We start from the raw sequence: 21,432 nt of genomic DNA, 5'->3' as shown, positions 1-21,432 counted from the left end.
AAAGAAGACGCCTTGCCCGGTGAATACGCTGGGCGTGTCAGAACTTCGCATTCGACCTGCAACATTGGCAACAATTGCAACAACTGGCCAAAATGACATTTTCAATTAATTCGTATGGTAGGCATTTTAACCGCTATTGCTAGTCTTTTTTGCAACAATACATCGTTCAATTTGTTCAGGTAACGTCAGCAGACATCAGCGGTAGTAGTTTCTTTCAGTTTCAGTAGTTAGTAATTTTTGCACAGCAAAGCTTTATGGCCATGAATATTCCACTTCGGTGTCGATGTGGATGGCTCTGTTGGATTAACCTATGACCATGAGTAGCAAATCCACTTTTTATCGCCAATCACAATACTCTACCAAACAACGCAACTGCCACGTTGAAACGACGCGGAAACGCGTTCCAAATTACATTTTCAGTCAATTTGCGAGCTAGCCCTTTCCCTATCTTTTAGACTTCCCCCATTGCATGTATACGTCTAAAATAGTTGATTGGTTAACTGCTAAGCTGTTCAAAAATTCTTCTTGAATTTAAGCGGGGTTTTCGGCCAATAAGACTTACAATTCGTTGTCTTCGAACTACATTATTCCTCCAGGCCGTTCTTTGCTATAGGCATCAAAATCACTACTTTTAAAGCGTCAAATTCAGAACCGCAATTGGAATATGATAGAATATCATTACCATAAGCTTCTGAACATGTTTGATGGGCTTCGGTAGCAGATTCCTTCAAATTAAACAAAAAAAGTAATGAAGGTCGAGAACACGCAATTTTGAGCGCTTCCATGATACGCGTCGGCCTACGCTGAATAAATTAATAATATTAAATGGAAACCTGTTATTTTATGTAGAAAAAGTTTAAAATCATCGGATTTTAGTCGTAATGTACACTGGTTTTTCGTATTTATTTATAATTTTAACCTGTAGAATTGGCCTATCCAAATACATGCAGCCATCCAATATTTATTGGCAAACATTTGTACAACTTGCTTAGGAGATCTAATTAAAAATATATGCTTGACGACAGTCAATGGCGAAATCGATTTATCTAATCTATTTTCTTGTTATCCTTCCGCTGAAATTACGGCTTTATTCACTAGGAAAGGATGAATTTTGCTTTTTCTGATATTAGCTCACGTCTAAGAATTAAAATAATTTGTCCATGAAGGACTACTATTAGCAAAGCGATGATAAGTTTACCTTTCTTTAAGAGTTCGTTTTTGAAGTCTTTTACACCAACGAACTGTGGGAATTGATTAAGTTTGCGTTTCTCTTTGTAAGATTCAAACCAACTGTTCGTAATCACCGTCCGTTATTCAACGCAAGCCAATATATTTCTATTTAAGTATATTGTTAACGAGTCGATAAACGTAACCTAAGAAAAATATTTTGAAATAATCTATACTTTCGTATCCTTAAAATAAAAGCTTTCTTGTTTATACCCACCAATTTGTCAGAATGTTTGCAACACTAAAAATGAAGCGTCAGAGATCCCATAAAGTATGCTTGATCAGCAACAAATTATGAATAAATTTGATCATATTCGTCTGTCTGTGCAGTCTTGGTGATAAACACGCGCTTGAAAGTTAGGATAAAAATAACGACTTTAAATTTGGCCAAAAAAATTTTGAAAGTTTTCGCACGCAGATTGATATTGAAAATGGGCCAAATCGATCAAAGGCCACACTCACTGTATAAAATAAGCGATTATAATTTTCTTACTTATTATTATCTATCCATAAACACATAAATATGGTATACAAAAGCGCTTAAAGAATCAAGGTGAACTTCTAATCAAACAGTTATCAAAAAACAAGAAAAAAAATAAATAAACCAATCGCACCAATGCATCTTTTCCACATAACTTTCAGACAGAACTCATTAATGTGTACAACGAATTTCACAGTGATATCTACTAAAAATTAAACATTTCAGATATTTTCGTTTAATGGGTGCAACTGCGAGCAGAGCATGCCCATTTTTAAATTAACTAAGAATTTATGTGCAGTTTCAAAATTCTATCCCAATTTTTGCGATTACGAGCGTTCCTACAGTTGATAATAGGAAGAGCGACAAACTGAGGGGATAGCATCGACTCAAAACTTTATAGTGATCAAATATATAACTTATGGAGTTTCTGATGCGTGGTACAAAGTGTTGCACATGCACTGACTATGTATCCAACATACTCGGCAACCTGGGCATTTTAAATTTTTCTATTCAAAAAATATTAAAAATTAAATTTATTTATGCAAAGCATAATTGTAATTGAATAAATGTGAGTTACAAAGAGCCAATAATTTGTAACTGAGATAAAATAAACAAAACTATAAGTTAAAATTACAAATAATTACATAAATAGCAATTAAAGAACGTAATAATAAATTGTAATTTAAAAAAAATTGTAGAATAATTAAGTTAAAAATTAATAGTACATAAAATTTTACAGACGGACAAGTTTAAATTGGACAAAATGCTACATATTTTCAATATATTCAACATTTAATATTACCATGATCATATTTTATGTTATACTAATTATATATATACGCGTAAATTATAATTTGGTTCTTGTTCAGTAAATTGATCCTCATATGTGTTTGCTGGTATAATATATAGATATATAAAATATATATATATATATATATATATATGATCATATGATCAGCACATATATATATATATATATCATTTCATATATCATATATATGTGTCATATCATTTATAGATATATAATAGTATATCGACAATATATATATATATATGATGATATTTAGGAAATTTTTTTGGTAAACTAATACAACAAACTGGATTTACAGTTTTCTTATCAATAAGCATATGAATGAGAGAATTAAAAAGGAAAATACTATTGATCTTCTATGAGTTTAGGTATCTTTGCGGAATCCAGGATAATCTGAGGCTTCCGACTCCTCGTCTCTTTCTACACCAATGCAATGTATACCGTTTCGCAACATAGGTGTGCCTTTGCCTTTACCAAGCACTCGAGCAGCTATAATAAGCTTTAGAACTTCTTTGGAATTATTAGAATTAACAATATGCAAAGTTTCGCGCAATAATTTCTCTTTGTAAGCGAAGAATTCAATTTTCATCTCATAAAAATCATGCTCATCATGCTTAAGACCAGAAAATTCTTTAATGCGGCAATGCAAATTAGGAACTGTTGTTATATCGGGCTGGAATTGATTCGGCGATGTACCAATGTTGCCAAATAGATTGCAAGGTAGTTTTAAGTCGATCGAATATCTATGATTGATTTGCAGAAAACCCAAACTGACGACAATTGTATCGCTTGAACGTTGATACGTTACGCAACTATCCGAGTCGAAATCATCTTTAAGGCTAGCCGTATCAAAGTGCACATGGTGATCTGAAATTCCACATATAAGGAAAAAAAGTAAAAAAAAGATCTTCTTAAATGCATTAAATACCTAAATTGCTTTTTTAAATATGAAAAGCAAAAAGACTATAGGAAAGCAAAATTATGCCTAACCTATGAATGATAAATCTAAAATCATATTATCCGTTTGAGCATCAAGCAGCGCGATCGCACTGTTCAGATTTCATGTCGAGAAATACCAGACAGTTTTGCAAAAACACTGTCGAAAAATCCCAAGCAGCGAGATCGCGCTGTTTAGGTTTGATGTCGAGAAATACCAACCAATGCCTGTGCACGTATGCTGCGTTCAATATGGAAAAAGAGTTTTCAAGATTTTTCGACCAAACTTGCTGTGTAATAGTAATTTGGCATTGCAAATTGGTATACGAAATTTCGTTCGGCTGCGACAGTTTTTTGAATCCCCTCTCATATAACCCTTCCTACGAAAAGTGAATTTTTATATGGTGTAATTTATAATATTTCATGGTGAAAGTTTGTCCATAATAAAAAGTAAATTAACAAAGAAATCAAATTTAGCGAATTAAGACTACGTCGATCTATTTTTTGGGATTTCATCGCATATGAGGATTATTAGGAAATGTAATCCTTCATATTCCAAAAAGGCCCAATTGTTAATACTTTATGTCGACAATCTGTTCATGGTAGTAATATGACATAAAAATTAAGCGGACCAAATATGGACCCCGCTTCATATAAAATTTCTTATGAATAATAAACCCTTTAGCAGGAAGGTTTAATTTGTAATAATTTGTGATGAAAATTGGTCCATAGTAGCAATTTAGAACAAAAATTAACGACAGGGAATTCGGATCACATTGTTCTATCTTTTAGACTCCAACATACACAGAGGTTATCACGAAAAGCAATCTCTTATACGGAAAGAAAGTGTATTTTCTATTTTTTTTATGACGATAACTGAAAAATAATAAGTTTTAGAAAGTAAGTAAATTTGCCAAATTTGAAGTGCATGATGTTTTGGGAAATGATTGTTTGATAAAATCACAATGCTTTCGCAAGATGTTGTTGCGTTTGATACGAATCTTCAGCGAGTAACTCCTACAATTCTTCATCTTCACATTTTTTAGAAGTTTAATTTCCGTCGGTATTGAAATCCCGTCGAATGTGTTACGAGTTTTTATAGATGAAATAGAATCGTTTACAACATCTAATGGCTTTTAGCAATACTTTTGCTTTTTTTGTTTTTTTTTTTTTTTAAATCAGTGCTTGAATTTTAGTGACATAACTTCTCTCTTGGAATCATTTTTCACAGAGACGCATAAAAATTTTTTACACCTTATGTGTAACTTCGAAAAAATATGATATGTCAGTACCTTCCCCAAGGCATATGTATAAATCCATAACAAAAACAACTTACAGACAACGTAATATTTAAAAATTATCATGTATTGTATAACCGAAAGAAATAAAAGATTAATATAATAGCTGATGAGCAAAAGCTGAGAAAAGCAAACGAGCAAAAAGAATAAATAAACGAATAAATAGGTAAATAGGTGACCGTAAGTAAAGCATATACTCTGTACGCTTAGAATATTGAAACGACAAAAATGAATCCTCAGAGAACGTACTGTACTGGTTATGTTGTAATGCCAAGTAATATTTAACCAAAATATCTTGAAAAGAATACCAATATATATGGGTTTCAATGTAAACAAATATATTTTATAATGCGACACACTGTGTGTGCTTCAAAAAGAAAGTCAATAAACAAATGAAAGCATTATAGGCGAGCCAAATCGACCTTTAAATATCCTACATCGCTTCGTCTAATTCTATTATTCATTGATTGTCGAATAGATTTCGTTATATGTCAACGCATAATCTTCATGAAAACGGTTGAGTTGAAGGATGTCCAAGTCGACAACTGACATGATTCAAATCTAGCAAATTTGATTTCCTTTTTAAAGGTTTTATTGTTCCTCATCTATTTTTATCATGAAAAGTTAAAAATTACGTATTGTCGTCAGATAAGGCCTACTTTTAATGAGAACCTGTACCGGATAATAAGCTGGGTTCCAAAATATCGACTTACTTGATCTAAAGTTGATATAGTCACGTTCTACACCGAATGATTGCTATGCCTATTACGTTTCATCATAAAATAATAAAAATTGGACTTTTTAGCATATCAGCACCTATTTTTCATAAGAAATCCAATGAATAAGTCCAAGAAATCGGTATACATGGCTCAAACCCGGCAATGTTAATTTTCACGTCAAATTACACAAACTCAGTATATCTTGTACAACAAGTGGTGTAGGATGTAATGATATATGTTTTCATAACGTCACCGAATTCAATACGAATAACAGAAGATATATCAGGCTTGGACGTGAAAACAAATACGGTTTTGTTTGTCGCTCTCACTTATTTTGTACTCATCACTAACCATTCATATAATTGCTGTTGGGTGAATCATTATGTCTTAGAATCTATTTTAGAATTTATCAAGGAACCGTTCAAATTTTATTTCAACTGTTCAATTTCTCGTATTGCGTCTATCTTCCAGTCCACAGATGTATTTAATGCAAAAACAATTCTTCATGAAAATCTTACTCATAAAATTCTTACATACGCAATAACAAAATTTGAATTCAAACGGACAAGGAGATGATGAAAATCACCTCTATTCGGAATTCCGAGCTTGAATCCATTATAATTCGATGTCAAATCTTTAGGTTTTAAGTTGGTTGTAAGGTTTAGTTAAGATTCTAACACCGAATTTAACGGATTCATACAGCTCAAAAATGAAGGAATAACAAAAGAGCCGTGGAGAGTTTTCGTCACGATTCGAGAAAAGTTTTAGATAGAAAATCAATATCATTTATTTAGTACATGATGAACGCGCCACTTATACGCATACATTCGTGCCACTTTTATTTGTGCTATGATCACTGCAATTCCCCAAACTTAATCGATAATCGCTACAGTCGATTCAAGAGCCTAAACATATGCTAAATTTCAAATTCCTGCATAAATTTTTACAAGCTTTTGAATTTATATCCAAATTATCACCTTGACAAGCCTCAAGTGTACAATTCAAAACTTTGCTTACACCTATTACACTTTTTAAAAGTATGCCACCTTGCAGCAATATATTGCAAATCGAGTTTTGTATATGCTATAAGACAATAATACTATAATGAAGTGACTTTAGTTAGCTATATATGCAATAATATCATATATATTTGATAAAAAACATATAAAGATTTCAAAATATTTTTATTAAAAAACAAAGCGTGTAGGCTTTCATGAATTGATTCAGTATAAAACAATGAAAATTCTTTCATGTTTTCCAAAACACAAGCAAACTAGGCTTTTTAAAAGTATTAGAAAACTCCATTGAATCGTAATATTTAACTTTAAGTGCCCACAACTATTTCAAATATGCATCTTAAACGAAATTTGCAAAAATTTGCGCTGCATATAAACTTTCATTTCCCCTCGCTTTGTCTACTGGATAAAATTTTCTTTTAATTACCCTTAATCGATTAGAATATGTGAAAACTACATACAAACATTTTTGTGTTTTCCTCCATATTTATGCTACGGCATATAAAAGGATAGTCGGCTTGAAACGTAATTGTATACTGTTTTGGCCTAATGGGCTTGTACCGTGTTTTTTTTTTTTTTTTAATAAAATAAAAGCTTTACCTTAAATGAAATTATAAGATTAACAAACAGAAAATATGTTTAGTTTTCACCCTCATACCTCCGGACTGATCAATAGTTGTTCCTTGCGACATTTCTTCAATATAATGAAAAAGTGAAAATATTTGCCAAAACGGTGTTTAGCTTATGTGTAAGTTCACTTATTGTTTAAATAAGGTTTGAAAATTGATTAGTTAGTTTTTCTTGTAGGTGTGTTAATCAAATTAAAAAAGACAACCACAGCATCCGCGCCAAAATTGCCGAAGTAATTTTCGAAAGGAACGTTTTTCGAAGCAGATCAATCTGATAACAGCAATTAAAGAATATTATGATTTTTCTACTAATTGACTGCTTCCCAAACTGGGTAAGAATTAAATATGGCAAGCCGACTACATAAAGTTACTCCACTTTTTGTTTACACTTTTTTTTATCTTCAACACTTTTTTATCGCTTGTTTTTTATAGCTTTTGTGATCTTTGTAATGTATGGGCATTGTCATTATATTGATGTAAAAAAGTTACGGTTATTGGTGAGGCAACAGAAAGCGAATTATATTTTGCCAATCACTTCAAAAATGTTCACTTGTGTTGTATTTGCTTAGAATTTTATAAATTGCAAAATTTTGAAAACTTAGCGCAACTGACAAATAGTAAAGCAACCAAAATTAATATATTTCAATAACTAATTTGATTTGTTGAATTAGGGTTGCCAGTGTTTAAAATGACTATAATTCGACGAGTTCTCTTATTATTAGGAATTAAGGTTAAATGCACTAATATTAGAAAAATCATGTACGGTTTGTAAATTTGTAATTAAATGTCATTATGAAAAATAAATTCAAAAAACTGAAATATTTGTAAAATAATTAACGAAAAAGATTTAACGTTGCTCAATGCGTATATTTAAAACGATTTATGTAAGTTGTACACTTTTTAGAACTCTTTACATATCAAACGAATGAGAGTTGTTTAATGGCTGCATTCATATAGTATCATATAATTAACAAATTTTTACAACTATGATGATAATGGCCAACTAAATACAAAATGGTTGCCAGTTGGTGTACGAAGAAAACTGAATTCATTGTTTAGAAATGAAAACTTAGTGTTTAATTCATATAAAAATTCATAAAACACAAATTAAAATCACTAAAAACAAGTGCTTGTAAAATAATAATAAATATCGTAGATTTATTATAAATTCGTAAGTCATTGGAAATTTTTAAGTGCGAATAGAAAAACTGTGTGAGTGAGTAACACGAAAAAAGTGTATGTAATAAATGCAGAAGAAAATCTGAAGAGGTCAAAAATGTAAAATTTTTTGAATATAAATACCAGAGAAACGTGCTTACAAATTAAGTAAAAAAATAGTATGTATTATTAAATATCAACATAATTTCTTAAAAAAGAGCTTTCTTAGAATTGAGTTATGTGGTGAAGTCAACTAAACAGATCAGATAATTAGAGATAGAAGCGCTTAAAATCACGCACATATACCTACGCGTGTGTACCTAACTGCATACAACTACACGCACACAGAGGCACTTATGCATGAAAGGTAATGTGTGTATGAAATACACTTATGAATACGTGTTGTTTGTCGAACGTTCGGCCCGTTGTTTAGCTAGTTAGTTGATAGTAAATACGTTTGTGGTGGGTAGGTACACTTAGTTTAAAATGAAGATGAACTTTGTGTAGGACGAATCATAAACCAAAAACAGACAAATTGACTTTATAGTTCTTATGAACAATGTCGCTCACTAGGCTCACTGATAATACAGGACTTGCAATCATAGAGTGGGGAATTAACAATTCATAAAGTCTTACTGCGCACTTTGCATAGCTAAATTCGAGAGTAGAAGGAAAGTATACTTGAATAAAAAAGTAAAAAAAAAATGTAAAGAAGAAAGGAACATGATATTAAATGAAAAAATCCTGCTTAAGTAATTGATTTGTCGGCTATAAAACCGCAGCGCATCAAAACACAGCTACTCTAAATCGCCACCACCATAACCAAGAAGACAAAAATTAACGATGGCAATACCTACCCTCTGATCCATCCTCCTTTATTGATTCGTTTATATGCACATAAGAGAGGATTCTGCCACTTTCGGACATATGTCACACGCTGCACTCATCTAATCGAATGGTTATGAATGAGATGTAATGAAAATGTTTTGCATTTTAATTTTTTAGTAAGGGTATAATATTTTTATTTCGTATGTAAAAACATTCCCAAAAAACTTGGGCGTAGGTTTAAATAGAGCAATTTCATACTTTGTCTTCTCCCTTATTTGAAGATAAAAGGAACATGAACGTGCACTTCATTGTAAGCGACAGTAAGCAATCAATAATTTAATGAGTACCTTATAAAAAATGGTTTTAAATAATATAGTTAATTTTATGAAGGATTTGGTATACAGTTTCTCAAAATTGCCTTGATTAAAATTTTCAAAATATACTTAGAATTAAAAGAATTACTATCATCGAATAGTTGCTTTCACGAATTTAACGGATCAATGCAGGAATTTTTGAATGTATTGTAATTTATTGATTGTATTTTAACAAACATTCATTTAATTGACTGCACACTATGTTCTACGGAATATAAAATGCTTACACAAAAGACTGACTGATTGCTTAAATTATACAATGTATGTTCGCTAATCGCTTTCGCCGAGTAGTGGTTACTGTTAACGAATTGCTATTAGACATTGGAGAATTATATAGTATAATTTTTTAAACTGATTCTATCTCCTAGGTGTTTCTCAGGCCAAAGGAGAATTTTCTTAAAAAGCCACACTGTAGCAACTATAACAAACAGATCATTAAATTGAAAGCAGAACTTCTTTTCTTCCTTCCTCTAATATATATGGTAAGTTTTTGGATTATTCTTTAAGCTATAACTCATTTCATGTGCTTGTTCGTACACACATTTTTTCAACGGACAAGTCAAAAGCCCGAACGTTTTTTGAAGGGAAATGACTCTATTTTTGAGAATCACTTATCGTACAAACACAAAACTTTCAAAGTTTATACGCTGTACCGTAGAACAAACGTGTGGTTTGTGGTTTGTGCAACGTAAAAGGTCGCAGCGGGAACACCATAAAGTAGAAGATTGAAATCTCAAAATTGATCAAATTTAGGTAAAAAAGAAACAAAATCATACTGTAGGCAAAATTTCACATTTTAACGAATTTAAAGTATACAATTTTCCTGATCGACCTATACATAGTTCACAAAAAATGTGTTCAAGTCAGCTGAGCGGCGTTTAGAGTTCGTGGTATCTGCTTTCCTTTTTTGTTTTTCGCGTTCTGTTTCTTTGCCCCTCACTCTATTTGTCTGCCCGTACACCTTCATCACTTAGAATCATTTAGAGTCTTTTAACTTTTTTTTTTTCTTTGTTTTGTTGCATTTTTATCTGCTTTGTTATGGTTAACTGTTGTTTAGTTTAGTGAATTAAATTGTTCTTTAATTAATTACGGGTTCTTTTCTCGTTCCCGCTTTATCGCGTTTCCTTCTTTGAATTGGTTTAAACGAAAAGAAAAAAACTAACTGAACAAATAAACAAAAAGGGCAATATTTTCATCATTATTTATGTTTCTTCTTCTTTCTTCTTCTTTCGGTTTTTTTTCTTAGTTAAATATTTTCGCTTAGTCTTTGCAATGGGGAAAGTTATGTGAATAATTTGGGATTATTGAAAATATTTACAATTTGATGCGTGACATATTCTAAAGATATTTTTGGGTACTACGTTCACAGTTGCGTAGCTGCTTATCTGGACGAATTTTTCATAATATGTTTTAAATTGATTTTAATTCGAATATAATTAATTTTCTTTAATCCTGATTTACTTAAATAGCAGCATTTACACGCATTTATTGTGCTCACCACTGAAAAATCAGTGTGTGATAACTCCGCCATTGCGCCATTGCGCCATTGAGGTATCGCGTGCCATTACTACTATATTCCAGATTGACTTCTATATTTATACATCTGTAGACTGCTATTGCAGTGCTCAAAACTCACAAAGGTTAAGATAAAACATTATAGTTTGTTTCTTACCGCAATTTTTAAGGTCACATTTAAAAGTGACTGTCGTGGAGTTGAAAGATTGGCACAAAAGCTAAGAAGTTGAAAAGAATTTTGAGGATGCAAATTTACTTCGGTGCTCTGAAAATACTCTTGGTGTAATTTAATCCAAATTTGCAGTCACTACTACAACTGAGACAATAAATTTAACAGCCTTCAATTGGTTGCCCATGCAATAAACTCATTAAAAATTTGTTGTAATTAATCTCTTTAAACAAGGAAAAGGAAAAAATTATTATGAAAAGAGATTGTGTATTAAGAAGCAATATAAACAATTAGTTTAATAAGATTTACAAACTAATAACATTAAAAGAAAAAAATGTTTTAATGATTATATGTAAGTGATTGCATTGTATTTGTAATATTTAGATATATATATATGCATGCACACAGAAGAAAACAATTTTTAGACAAAATAAATTTATCAGGGTGACAATGATTGAATTTGAAATGTAAACTTAATTTACAAACTATAAAGCGAGACTATAACCATCGGTTGGCTATAGAGCGGACTTTGGTGTGCATCACTCACAAGTACATCGAGTTTTCATTAACATCATTTCTTCAATATCGTATAGGTATATTTTAGAGACAATCTAAAGAAAACAAGTCTTTTTGATCCTAATTAAAAATCCAAGATTAAAATAGTGTACGTGATTAGCTTGAAATACTTTAGAAAGCTTACGCAGGCAAAAAACAGTTGAAAAATATCAATGTATTTCCACGATTAACTCTTGTACTTGCAACAGATATCGATCTGTAGGTTAATAATGTTTGCATTTATGGAAATCAAATAAAACAAGTAAAAAAATTAAATACGGGGGGGACAGAATCTTTTATACCTATTATCCTTTACCCCCCAAAAAAGCAAAAGAAGTAAAGCAACAAAATTCTCATGCTCTGTCATACGAAGTGAAAATTGATTTCTTCTATTTCCAAAATAAAAGTTTCTGCCGTAGAGGCATGTGGGCGTTGTAGGCGTGTCCTTGAGAAAGTTTAAGCCAATTCCAAATTCTTTTGCCAATTTTTAGGCGATATCTTCATTTTCGCTAACGGGAGAATGTTTACCACAAATTTTACAAAGTTGCGCAGACCGATGGACAGACGAACAGACGAACATGTTTAGGGGCGGTCAAGATTTAAAACCGGCCAAGAATTTGCAAACTTTGTGGAGTTTTCGCAGCTTATTTCTGCGCGTGACAAAGGTATTGAAAAAATAGTTAAACTTTGATACACTATAATAACGGATAGGTATGTTCAATTATTTCCGTTCTTGTGCACAAATGCTATAGAATACGCGTTCGAATTTGTGTACCTTTAATTGCTATAGCCTGTGAGTAATAAGCAAAAACATAATTTTTTATTCCTTTTGAAAAATAGGGGTATTCTCAGTTTACGGTGCTGTGGGCGTGTCCTTCAACCAATTTCAAGGGACGGACGTATATGCTTAAATCGATTTAGGCTTTGATGCTGATCAAGAATATATGTACTTTGCGGTCTCTCTGATGCTTCCTTCTGGGCGTTGCAAACGTTTTGACAAAATGAATATACCCCTCATGTTTCGCTGATGGGTATAAAAATTAAAAAAAAGCAAATAACCCTATTAACATAAGTGGATGAAAGCAGTTTATAAAATCAAGTACCAATACCTATAAGAGTTATATTATACGTGAAAATGGTATGTAAACACTTTGCATAGGATCACAGCAAATGTTTACATAGAGATGAAAAATTAACTATCGATAAGAGACAAAAGTTCGTCTTGTAAATTACATTGTAACGTGATCAACATGTCACCGCGATCATGGCTGTTTGACAGACCCTTGCATTCTAATCTTCCATTCCTTTTATAAATATTTGGAGTATAGCATTTCAATTAAAAAAATGTCCAATTTATCTCCTTTCTTTCTACGACATAATACTTCTTGCGAGTATCTTTTTCGCGTACTGATTTCAGCGCATTCTGAAATAGGCAAAAATGATATAAAAACACGATTATGAAAAGAAGCGATTTTGAATGATCCAGTAAGTGGTTTTTTCCAATACAGCTGTTAGTAGGGTCGCCATGTAAGTGACCTGGACAATTTGACGAAAATGCTCTTGCACTCAAAGAAGCATTCCAAGTCAATGTATGAATTGCATTCAGTGCAATATAAATTCAGAACACCTTTGCGCTCTTTGAGTCCTCAAATTAGGCACACTATAAGCATTTTCACATGTATTTTGCAAAAATTGAAAAAATCAGTCACTCGCTCATCCAACATTATAAAATGTAGACGATTGATATTTTACATAAACGGTGTTGGGGTATAAAATATTCGGTCACGCTGAACTTTTACTTGTTTAAATATGAATGTGGAAAACTGACACTATTTTTTTGGTGTATACATGTATGGGGTATTACCATTTGCTATCTATAAACAATTGTTTTCTTAAAAAATAAAAAGTGTATAAGGTTTCGATTCTTACTATTCATTCGTATGTATTCGTATTTCAAAAATTCCGTAACCAGAAGAAGCGTGTCATTAAATGAACCTACAAAGAAAACAGCTTTTGTTACATGCTTGTTTTAAAATAACATTCAACCAGCTGCTTTGGCATATACCTGGAACGAAACTTTCCTTAGAGTAGATGACGTTTATATAGAATATACAGTGGATCTGAATTTAGCACATTTAGTACATGTGTCTTTATAACGCGAATATTTGTTTAGGTTTTTATTTTTTAGTCGGTGTTCTTTTTTTCCAAGTTATGTATGATCTGAAGTTTAGGCAAAATTACTTTTCTTTGCTTGTATTGATGCACTTGGAGGTTCCTTCTTCATATAGGGCAATTAACACGGAAAAAAGTCTGGACATAAGCACAATTAAAAACCTAAAAAAATAACAACTTTATAAACTAAACATTTAACATTTTGCTGGATACCCTTTGTTTTTAATAACAGCTGCTCATCTGCTCATCTGCTCATCTTCTGGGCATACTGTTTACCAGAGACATATAACGCATCAATGAAATGGCGTAGCAGGCCTTTTGGATTTCCGTCCACAAATCGCACAGATTTTTTTTCTCGATAGGAGTGAGATCTGGTGATTGAGCTCGCCATTTCAAGAAATCTATCCTGTTCTGTTTCAAGCAACACTTCATTATGTGTGAAGTACGTTTTGGATCGTTGTCATGCACAAAACGCCACTGAGTGACATGTTTTTCTCTGCATATGGTATCATTGTGTCTACAAGTAGATTTTTACAAATATATTGATTCATTAGTGCATCAATTTTATGTTTGTGACCAACACCGTGCCCAGAAAATGCTGGCTAACCCATCACTGCGTGCTGCATATTTGGACGAAGCACGTAAATATCGCTTACCGTCTGGTTTGAACTGATATAACCTCGATTCGTCACTCCAAAGAATATTTTTCCAAAAGGTGCTGGGTTTATATAAATGCTAATGGCCAAATAAAATTCGGAACTGCAAATTCATCTTCCATACACGTGGCTTATGTTGCATAATGCGTCCACACAAATTCTTTTCATTAAATCCTCTTCTTATCTTTGTGGAGGAGACTTCAATGCCACATTTTGTCGAAACATATCTTTGAATCATCGTTGAACTTTTAAATGGGTCACATACAGGCGCTTTATAAATTAAAGAGTCCTCATTACGGGTTGTTTTTCTAAATCTAGAACATTGTGCGACGTTTTTCGCTGAATAACCTGACGCTGCGCTTCTGTGCACCATTTTTCTTTGCCCATGCTGAACTTTTACTTGTTTAAATATTGAAAAGTTTGCTAACAAACCCCCGTCTCCGTTTTGCCATTTTCCACCCCGGGTTAAAAAGCCTTCTGGCTCCAGCCCGTTCTCGGCGGTATGGTCACCCTGAACTGCTGGGATAGTACTAGTACTAGCTTTACAGCGCAAAGGTCCGGCATTTTGACAAAATTTTTCGTCCATAAAGTTTTTCAATACCTCTAAGCGTCCCTTGAGATTACCCGATTTTAATCTGTCGAAATTCGACAGTCTAAGTGCACTCGTGCAATCCCCTTTTTTTATAGCAATCGGAAGAGGTGTGATGCCCAGCAGCGTCTCTAGGGCGTTCAAGGGGCAAGTTTCTCATCGCCCAGGTAACGCCAAAACACGCGCAACGTTGGCTTTTGTTCAATGTTATCGCCGCCGTTTTTTGCTTCACTTAACGCCAATAGGCCATAGCTCCGTTGGTTAGAATGGGGGGGATTATGGTGATATAAGATCCGTAGATCATTTTTGGGCTTATACTCCATGTTTTGCCGTGAAGGCGTTGGTAAGCAAAGAGCGCTCCAGTATATAGCATATGTAATACCTGGAAATTTCGATCGGTGTGCCTGTATTGTAATAAAGGAATAATAAGTAACAAACCCATTTTTTATGCTCTTCATAAGAAGGTGTCCTCCAAAAAAATGAAAAGTTTTTTTATATGCGGATATTTTTATATGAAACTCTACATCTCAAAAAATATAAACCAAATGTTTTCAGATTTTTTAAAAACAAAGCAAGGGAGAACGCTAGAGTAGGGTACAGCCCGCCATTGCGTATCCTGTGTCAGCCTACAGTTAGTGCATATAACGTCCTTCTAATGGAAAATTATATGAAAAGTGGTAGAATGACTGGTCTGATCTGACCCATTCGATCATTGGGCTAAAACACGTTAGCGCACTGAATTTCATCAGAATATTTTAAAAATTGAGGCCTGTAGGTTAAACACAAAAAACAACACAGACAGACCGACGGATGGATAGACAACCTGGGTAATAAAAAGTGGATCTGTCTGAAGTCCTTCTGGGTATTGCAAACATCCGCACAAAGTTAACTGTAAATAATGCAGGATATAACAGGCAATTTTCGTGAAGCAACTATTTTTTTCGATTGATCTTCGTATTTAACACAACAAAACAAAAATTTTTGGAAAATTTAGTTCAAAATCTAATTATAGCTCTATTTTCTTTAAAATAGATTTAAAGAAACTTACATCAATTCGAACTATTATACATTACATGTCGGATTTTAACCGGATAGCGTATACTTACGCTATCCAAAGCAAATATGAAATATTCAAAATATTCACGTTAATTGCAGGGTACTCAACTTTGTAGCAGCGTTCGCCGGGATTAGTTGAATATGATGACTAATATATGCGCCAAACCTTTGATTGATATCTGATAAAAGCTATTCCTTGCCAATAGAAATATTTTGAAACTTCTTTTTCTCTTTGCAATTTTATGGGTGAAAATACAAGTTTGTTATCATTTTGGTGATCGTGTGAGTTTCTTAACAAGTCAAAAGATAGGATAAAATCCACTTTTAAAGTTGATATATGGACACCAACTGAAAATATATATGTGAAGTTTCTAAGCGTAAATTAATTACAAATCTTACAATGGTCAGGATGCATGTTTCCGCGTGTGGCAAACGGAAGGTTAAACATAATGTATTCTCGTTTCGCGTCAGTGGGTACAAAAAGCTGACAACACTGATAAAATATAAATAATTTCCAATAAGCAAGCATCGTCAGCAATTATTTGTTCCATATCGATTAAACTGAAGTACATGGCATTAGATTTCATCATTTTCGAGAGTAAGATAAGAAAATCATTTAATTAGGGGAACTCATACAATCAAGTACAATAATATAATATTGTTATAATTTTGGTGTTATTGTGCTCATTGCATATTTTCATTTAATTTAATATGAGTTGATTTTAACACTTAATGCCAAGCCCCTCTTCCGTAAAAATCAAAGATATAACTACAAGTACATATGCAATATGAAATTTAAATTTCACATTTATAAAAATATTCGCTATTCTTTGCCTAAACGCTTGAGGAAGGCAGCAATTAAATCAATTTAAGACAACTTAATTAATGAGTTTTGATTTATTCATATATTCGAAGAATTTGTGTTTGATTTTTTTTAGATCTTTTATTAATAGCAATAAGAACACATTGTGTCGTTTGTCGCTTATTACCATAAAATTGATTTGCAAAAGTGTGCGCGTGAAGGTTCGAAAACTATGACCGGGTTATCATTATTTGATGCGTTAATTTGACATAAACATGAACACCTTGTAAATGCTAAACGATATATGAGCGTATGTATACGGCGAATTTAATTGAAAGAGCCATATATATATCCTGAGTAGCCACAGCCTAAAGAAAACACAAAATTTTATCTGTATCGTTAAATCTACGCCTGATAGTCGTCTGACATCGACTTCTGCTATGCAAAACATTTTTGTAACTAATATCTTTTTCTGAAAGATGTCTTTGCCTGCATGTTGTATGTAAACTGTTGATGAAAATATAATATGTTAAGCATTTTCGCTTAAATTTCGGCACACAGTATAAATTAGATGCTTAGGTTGCTTATTGAATTCTTTAAACTGTGTGATGTACATATTCATAAGTTGGTTCGTCACTTTCGCGAAACTTCGGCTTTCTCTTCGTATTGTTGACAAAATGATTCCTTATATATTTTTTCGGAATGGAACGTCAACTCTGATGACATTTCGCAAGACTGTGGGAATTGGCAAATCATAGGATTTTATATGTATGCAAACAAATAATACAAAGACCAAAAAACCTCATTTATCTACTTTATGTTTATTTTATATTCATTTAAGCTTTCTTTACGTTATTCAATTTGAAATTTTGATTTTACTTGATGGTATATTATAATGTGTGAAAAACAAGCAATTTTTTGCTTTATGGAACTGTGTCAGTGAAGTCCATCTCTCTAACCTCCTTCTTTTAAACTTATTTTCTTCGTTCTTTATTTCAATAATCAATCAAAAATTTAATTTGTTTTTACATTAAATTTTTGTCTCGTAGTTTTCCATACATTTTTTTTCCATTTATGTCGATTTCTTTATTTTGACTTCTCAAACCATATGCCTTTTGTTAACATTTGCGTCGATTTCCTTTCTTTTTTTTTTCTTATCAAATAATATGGTAACGCTGCTTCCCGTTCCATTTACCACTTAGGACTTCTTAATCCGAAAATAAGAATAACGCATCATTATGTCAGCCGGTCTTTTATACACTGCCAGAGGATATACATGATAGTATTGTGTTCCAAACGCACTAAGAGTCATTAAGTAAAATGTTTTATTTCATTTCTTTCAAGGTAATCTCTATCCGGTCGCATACTATAATGCAAACGTTCTTTCGCGACCTTCTAAATTCTTTTCAATTTGGTTTGTATCTCTTTAATTCACTTAAACGATGTCGCCAGTGGATCGATTGTCGAATTAAGTGAGAAATTACACGAAATTAAAGCAAGCAAAGTATGAGAAGGTTCAGTATCAGTAGACCCGCTTAAGTCTGAATTGGCTTTTCTAGACTGATTATATCGATCCGAATTACATTTTCATAATTTCTAATTGTCTTCAACGATTACTGGCAGGCCTTCCGGGACGTGTATCAGGTTCGAAGGCAAATGTGGTTCCGGCTGCGTACAAGTACGAGCTCACCCAAAACTGTACAGCATCATTTAAGTCTAAAAGGACTAGAAGTCATGAAGTTGTAGGACTTCACGGAGAGTAAGATTGCTCCTGGTATGACAATGCACCTCTCATCAGCAATGCCTACTTGCCTGACTGATTAGTACGGCCCTCCGGGGAATATAATGGTGACTTTGGTTACCGGACAATTTTATGGGTAACTAACAAAGAGGTATTGGACAGACCTCGGGCGCCTACTGTCCGCCTTCAATATGGATCTGTGTAAAAAGATGTACATGTATATGCACTAAATCTTAACTTTTAACTTTTGTTAATGAGAGATGAATGTTGTGTGCACTGAAATGGCTAATTTATTTCAGAAGTTATTCTATTTTTTGAATTTGATCGGTGCTACGTGTGATAAAAACCTTTAAGACCCATAAAGTATGTTATTAAATTTATAACAATTTAAATTAAACTCGTCATGGAAATGTTTCCAAAACTTATATAACGTAACTTTTACCATTTATAATAATTGTTCAGTTTAATTAATTTAGCTCGAAATCAATGCGCATCAGTGCAGAATGTGTACAAAATTGCAATCTAGCTATCAAATTACTTGGACAGAAATCAGACGGGCTTAAATTGATTCTAAAAACTATTTTGTTCGTGTTGTTGTGCCTTATAAACTTAACTGTAGATTTACGGCAACTGTCAGTTTGAAATCTAGATATCTATACTTTGTATATTAGTTTTCAGTGACATAAGGCGGCAAATATATATTTCTACGCTTTTTTTCTGAAACAGGCCCGCTTTGCTGTTTTGTGGTAAATGTAACCTCATACACCTATTTTTGCGAAACCCCGCCAATTTCACGGGTAATTTTCCGAATTATCATAGTCGGAAAAATGAAGATGGGGAGCTGAAATGTCGCACGAATATTCCTTGATCGATTACAGATATGAGTTTGAAAAATGACCATAATCTATTCATAAATGCCGGAATTTTTTTAAAATTTTCGTTTATAACGTCCGATCTTGTGAATATGTTTCTGATAATCTGCTACTCAAATATTCGCCAGAACAACCTGCACGCTCGGGGCAAAAATATTCTTTAATGCGACGGAAGTTTAATTTCCATTTACTTTCAGTTTATTTCCCATTTATTCTAACGTACAGTGGACTGGATTTTATCGTTAATTATGGACGTGTTGGTTGGTAAGCCGATTGGAAATATGCATGCGAAGCTGATCCTAACGAATATTCGCGTAACAAGTTTTTCAAAAAGTCTTCATTGGATCCAAAGTTATTGACGAAAATATGAAAAAAATTGTGGGTGTTTTCCGGGATGCTTTTAGTTTTTCTGCATTGCGGGCGAAAAGTGAGGAAGATCAGGGCCAATTTTCGAAGTCGTATTCATAAATCCAGCCTTAATATGACCCGTATCAAAAACAATGCATGATGTACATAAAAATCAATCATGTTCAACGCTCAGTGGAATAGATCATACTTGTCAGTTAAGTTAGCTTTAACTTATTACATGAAAACCGATCGGTTTTTTAATTTCAAAGCTAACAATTGACTTACTTTCGATGAATTTTTTCCGCGTATTTCAGATCGATATAACATGATATTGGCATGAATTTGGCAATTTATTTCGAAAATATCTGTATTTATAACATACATATTTATGTGCTTACATGTATAAAATGGTTTTATAGAACATGTGCACGAAATTTTATTTTGGCTTTGTCAGCAAATGTGTTTGCCAGCAGGAGTGGATTTTCTTGTATTCATGTTGATGGTAGGATGATCCGGTGTCGTTAGCCGCCAATTAGTTTCTGAAAGTAAATTATAATGATACGTTACACTATAACTATTCCATAGAGTCGAAGCAATTTTCTTAGATTTTTCCATCCCCCTTCCTAATGGGGAACACGAAAAACACGTCAGTAAATTAAGATGACCTTTTTCACTTGTATAAAAACGAAAGGTATTGTTGCAGTACAAAACAAAAAAAAAAAAGGAATTTTACATTTTATCGGGCTTGATTTATTGAATCTATTTGTTTTTATTTGGTTATTCTTTCTGTTTACATTATAATAATTTATACTTTATTGTGTGTTTGTTGTTTCTTTGCAGACAATTTGATTACATTTAATAATTTTCATTAAAAAGGGCAATAAAAAGCTTAACACTGGACGATAAAAGTGTTTTTAAAGGGTAATGGCGGCCTCCACTCAAGGAGAGATTCGAGTGGGTCCCGGCCACCAGGTAAACGATGTCTATGTACGTACATAACTCACGAAATCTCACGGTAACAAATCTATTTGTGTTTTTTGTCTTTTTATTTTATCTTCTTTTAAAAACAAAAAGAATAAAAAATTCAAAATTATTTCTCCCTCTCCACCACGGTCATCACTTAATACCTTTTTTTATACGTAGGTGCATGCTGGTCGAAATATATTTATTTATTTATTTTTTTCAAGACACAAAGTTAATCGAATTTTCAAAATTTTTTATTTATAAGAACGTAGTTATATTGCGGCTTGGCATATATATATATCCCATTAGATGATGGGAGATTTTTTAATTATGTATTATTTCGGCTTTAACAACTAAACTTACGCATCAGATATTTCATAAATTGTATATATTTTTGATCAGTATGGATTTCAAGTCTTTTCTTGTTTGTTGTAGGAATTTTCAAAATCCCAATAATAAAGTTTGGGCTGCCTTGGTCAACTCAACTTTGCCAATATGAGAGTTTAAAGAACAGATA

General features: G+C 32.6%; 2 protein-coding genes across 28 annotated transcripts in view; one reads left to right on the top strand and one right to left on the bottom strand.

Annotated features, from left to right (window-relative positions):
* Window positions 1-2,722: 2,722 nt before the first annotated feature.
* On the bottom strand, window positions 2,723-7,761 carry LOC119637862 (UPF0687 protein C20orf27 homolog). Its single transcript, XM_038034246.1, has 2 exons — window positions 7,147-7,761; window positions 2,723-3,386 (listed from the first exon to the last, which is right to left on the bottom strand). The coding sequence occupies exons 1-2, from the start codon at window positions 7,178-7,180 to the stop codon at window positions 2,884-2,886; spliced, it is 537 nt and encodes a 178-aa protein (XP_037890174.1). The 5' UTR covers window positions 7,181-7,761; the 3' UTR covers window positions 2,723-2,883.
* Window positions 7,762-8,236: 475 nt separating this feature from the next.
* LOC119637884 (arginine-glutamic acid dipeptide repeats protein) overlaps window positions 8,237-21,432 on the top strand; it is a 42,002-nt gene continuing 28,806 nt past the window's right edge. For 16 of the 27 annotated variants that reach the window (XM_038034305.1, XM_038034300.1, XM_038034304.1 and 13 more), the window contains exons 1-3: window positions 8,237-8,642; window positions 9,846-9,959; window positions 20,793-20,939. In XM_038034305.1, the coding sequence (XP_037890233.1) occupies window positions 20,877-20,939 (63 nt within the window). In that variant the 5' untranslated portion in view covers window positions 8,237-8,642; window positions 9,846-9,959; window positions 20,793-20,876. Of the gene's footprint in view, window positions 8,643-9,845; window positions 9,960-20,792; window positions 20,968-21,026; window positions 21,096-21,432 lie in introns of all 27 variants that reach the window. The other 11 variants (XM_038034316.1, XM_038034311.1, XM_038034294.1 and 8 more) reach the window with 10 other exon arrangements.

Source organism: Glossina fuscipes, unplaced genomic scaffold (genome assembly GCF_014805625.2).
Source record: "Glossina fuscipes isolate IAEA_lab_2018 unplaced genomic scaffold, Yale_Gfus_2 61, whole genome shotgun sequence".
NCBI classification, from domain to species: Eukaryota; Metazoa; Arthropoda; class Insecta; order Diptera; family Glossinidae; genus Glossina; species Glossina fuscipes.
This window is presented reverse-complemented; position numbering and strand designations above follow the sequence as displayed.

What these genes read in the sequence shown, in the direction of transcription:
- LOC119637862 (XM_038034246.1), bottom strand. Translation starts at nt 7,180, where the DNA reads ATGTCGCAAGGAACAACTATTGATCAGTCCGGAG. An exon ending in AACTATTGATCAGTCCGGAG is followed by an intron (nt 3,387 to 7,146) that starts GTATGAGGGTGA and finishes GTGGAATTTCAG; the next exon opens with ATCACCATGTGCACTTTGAT.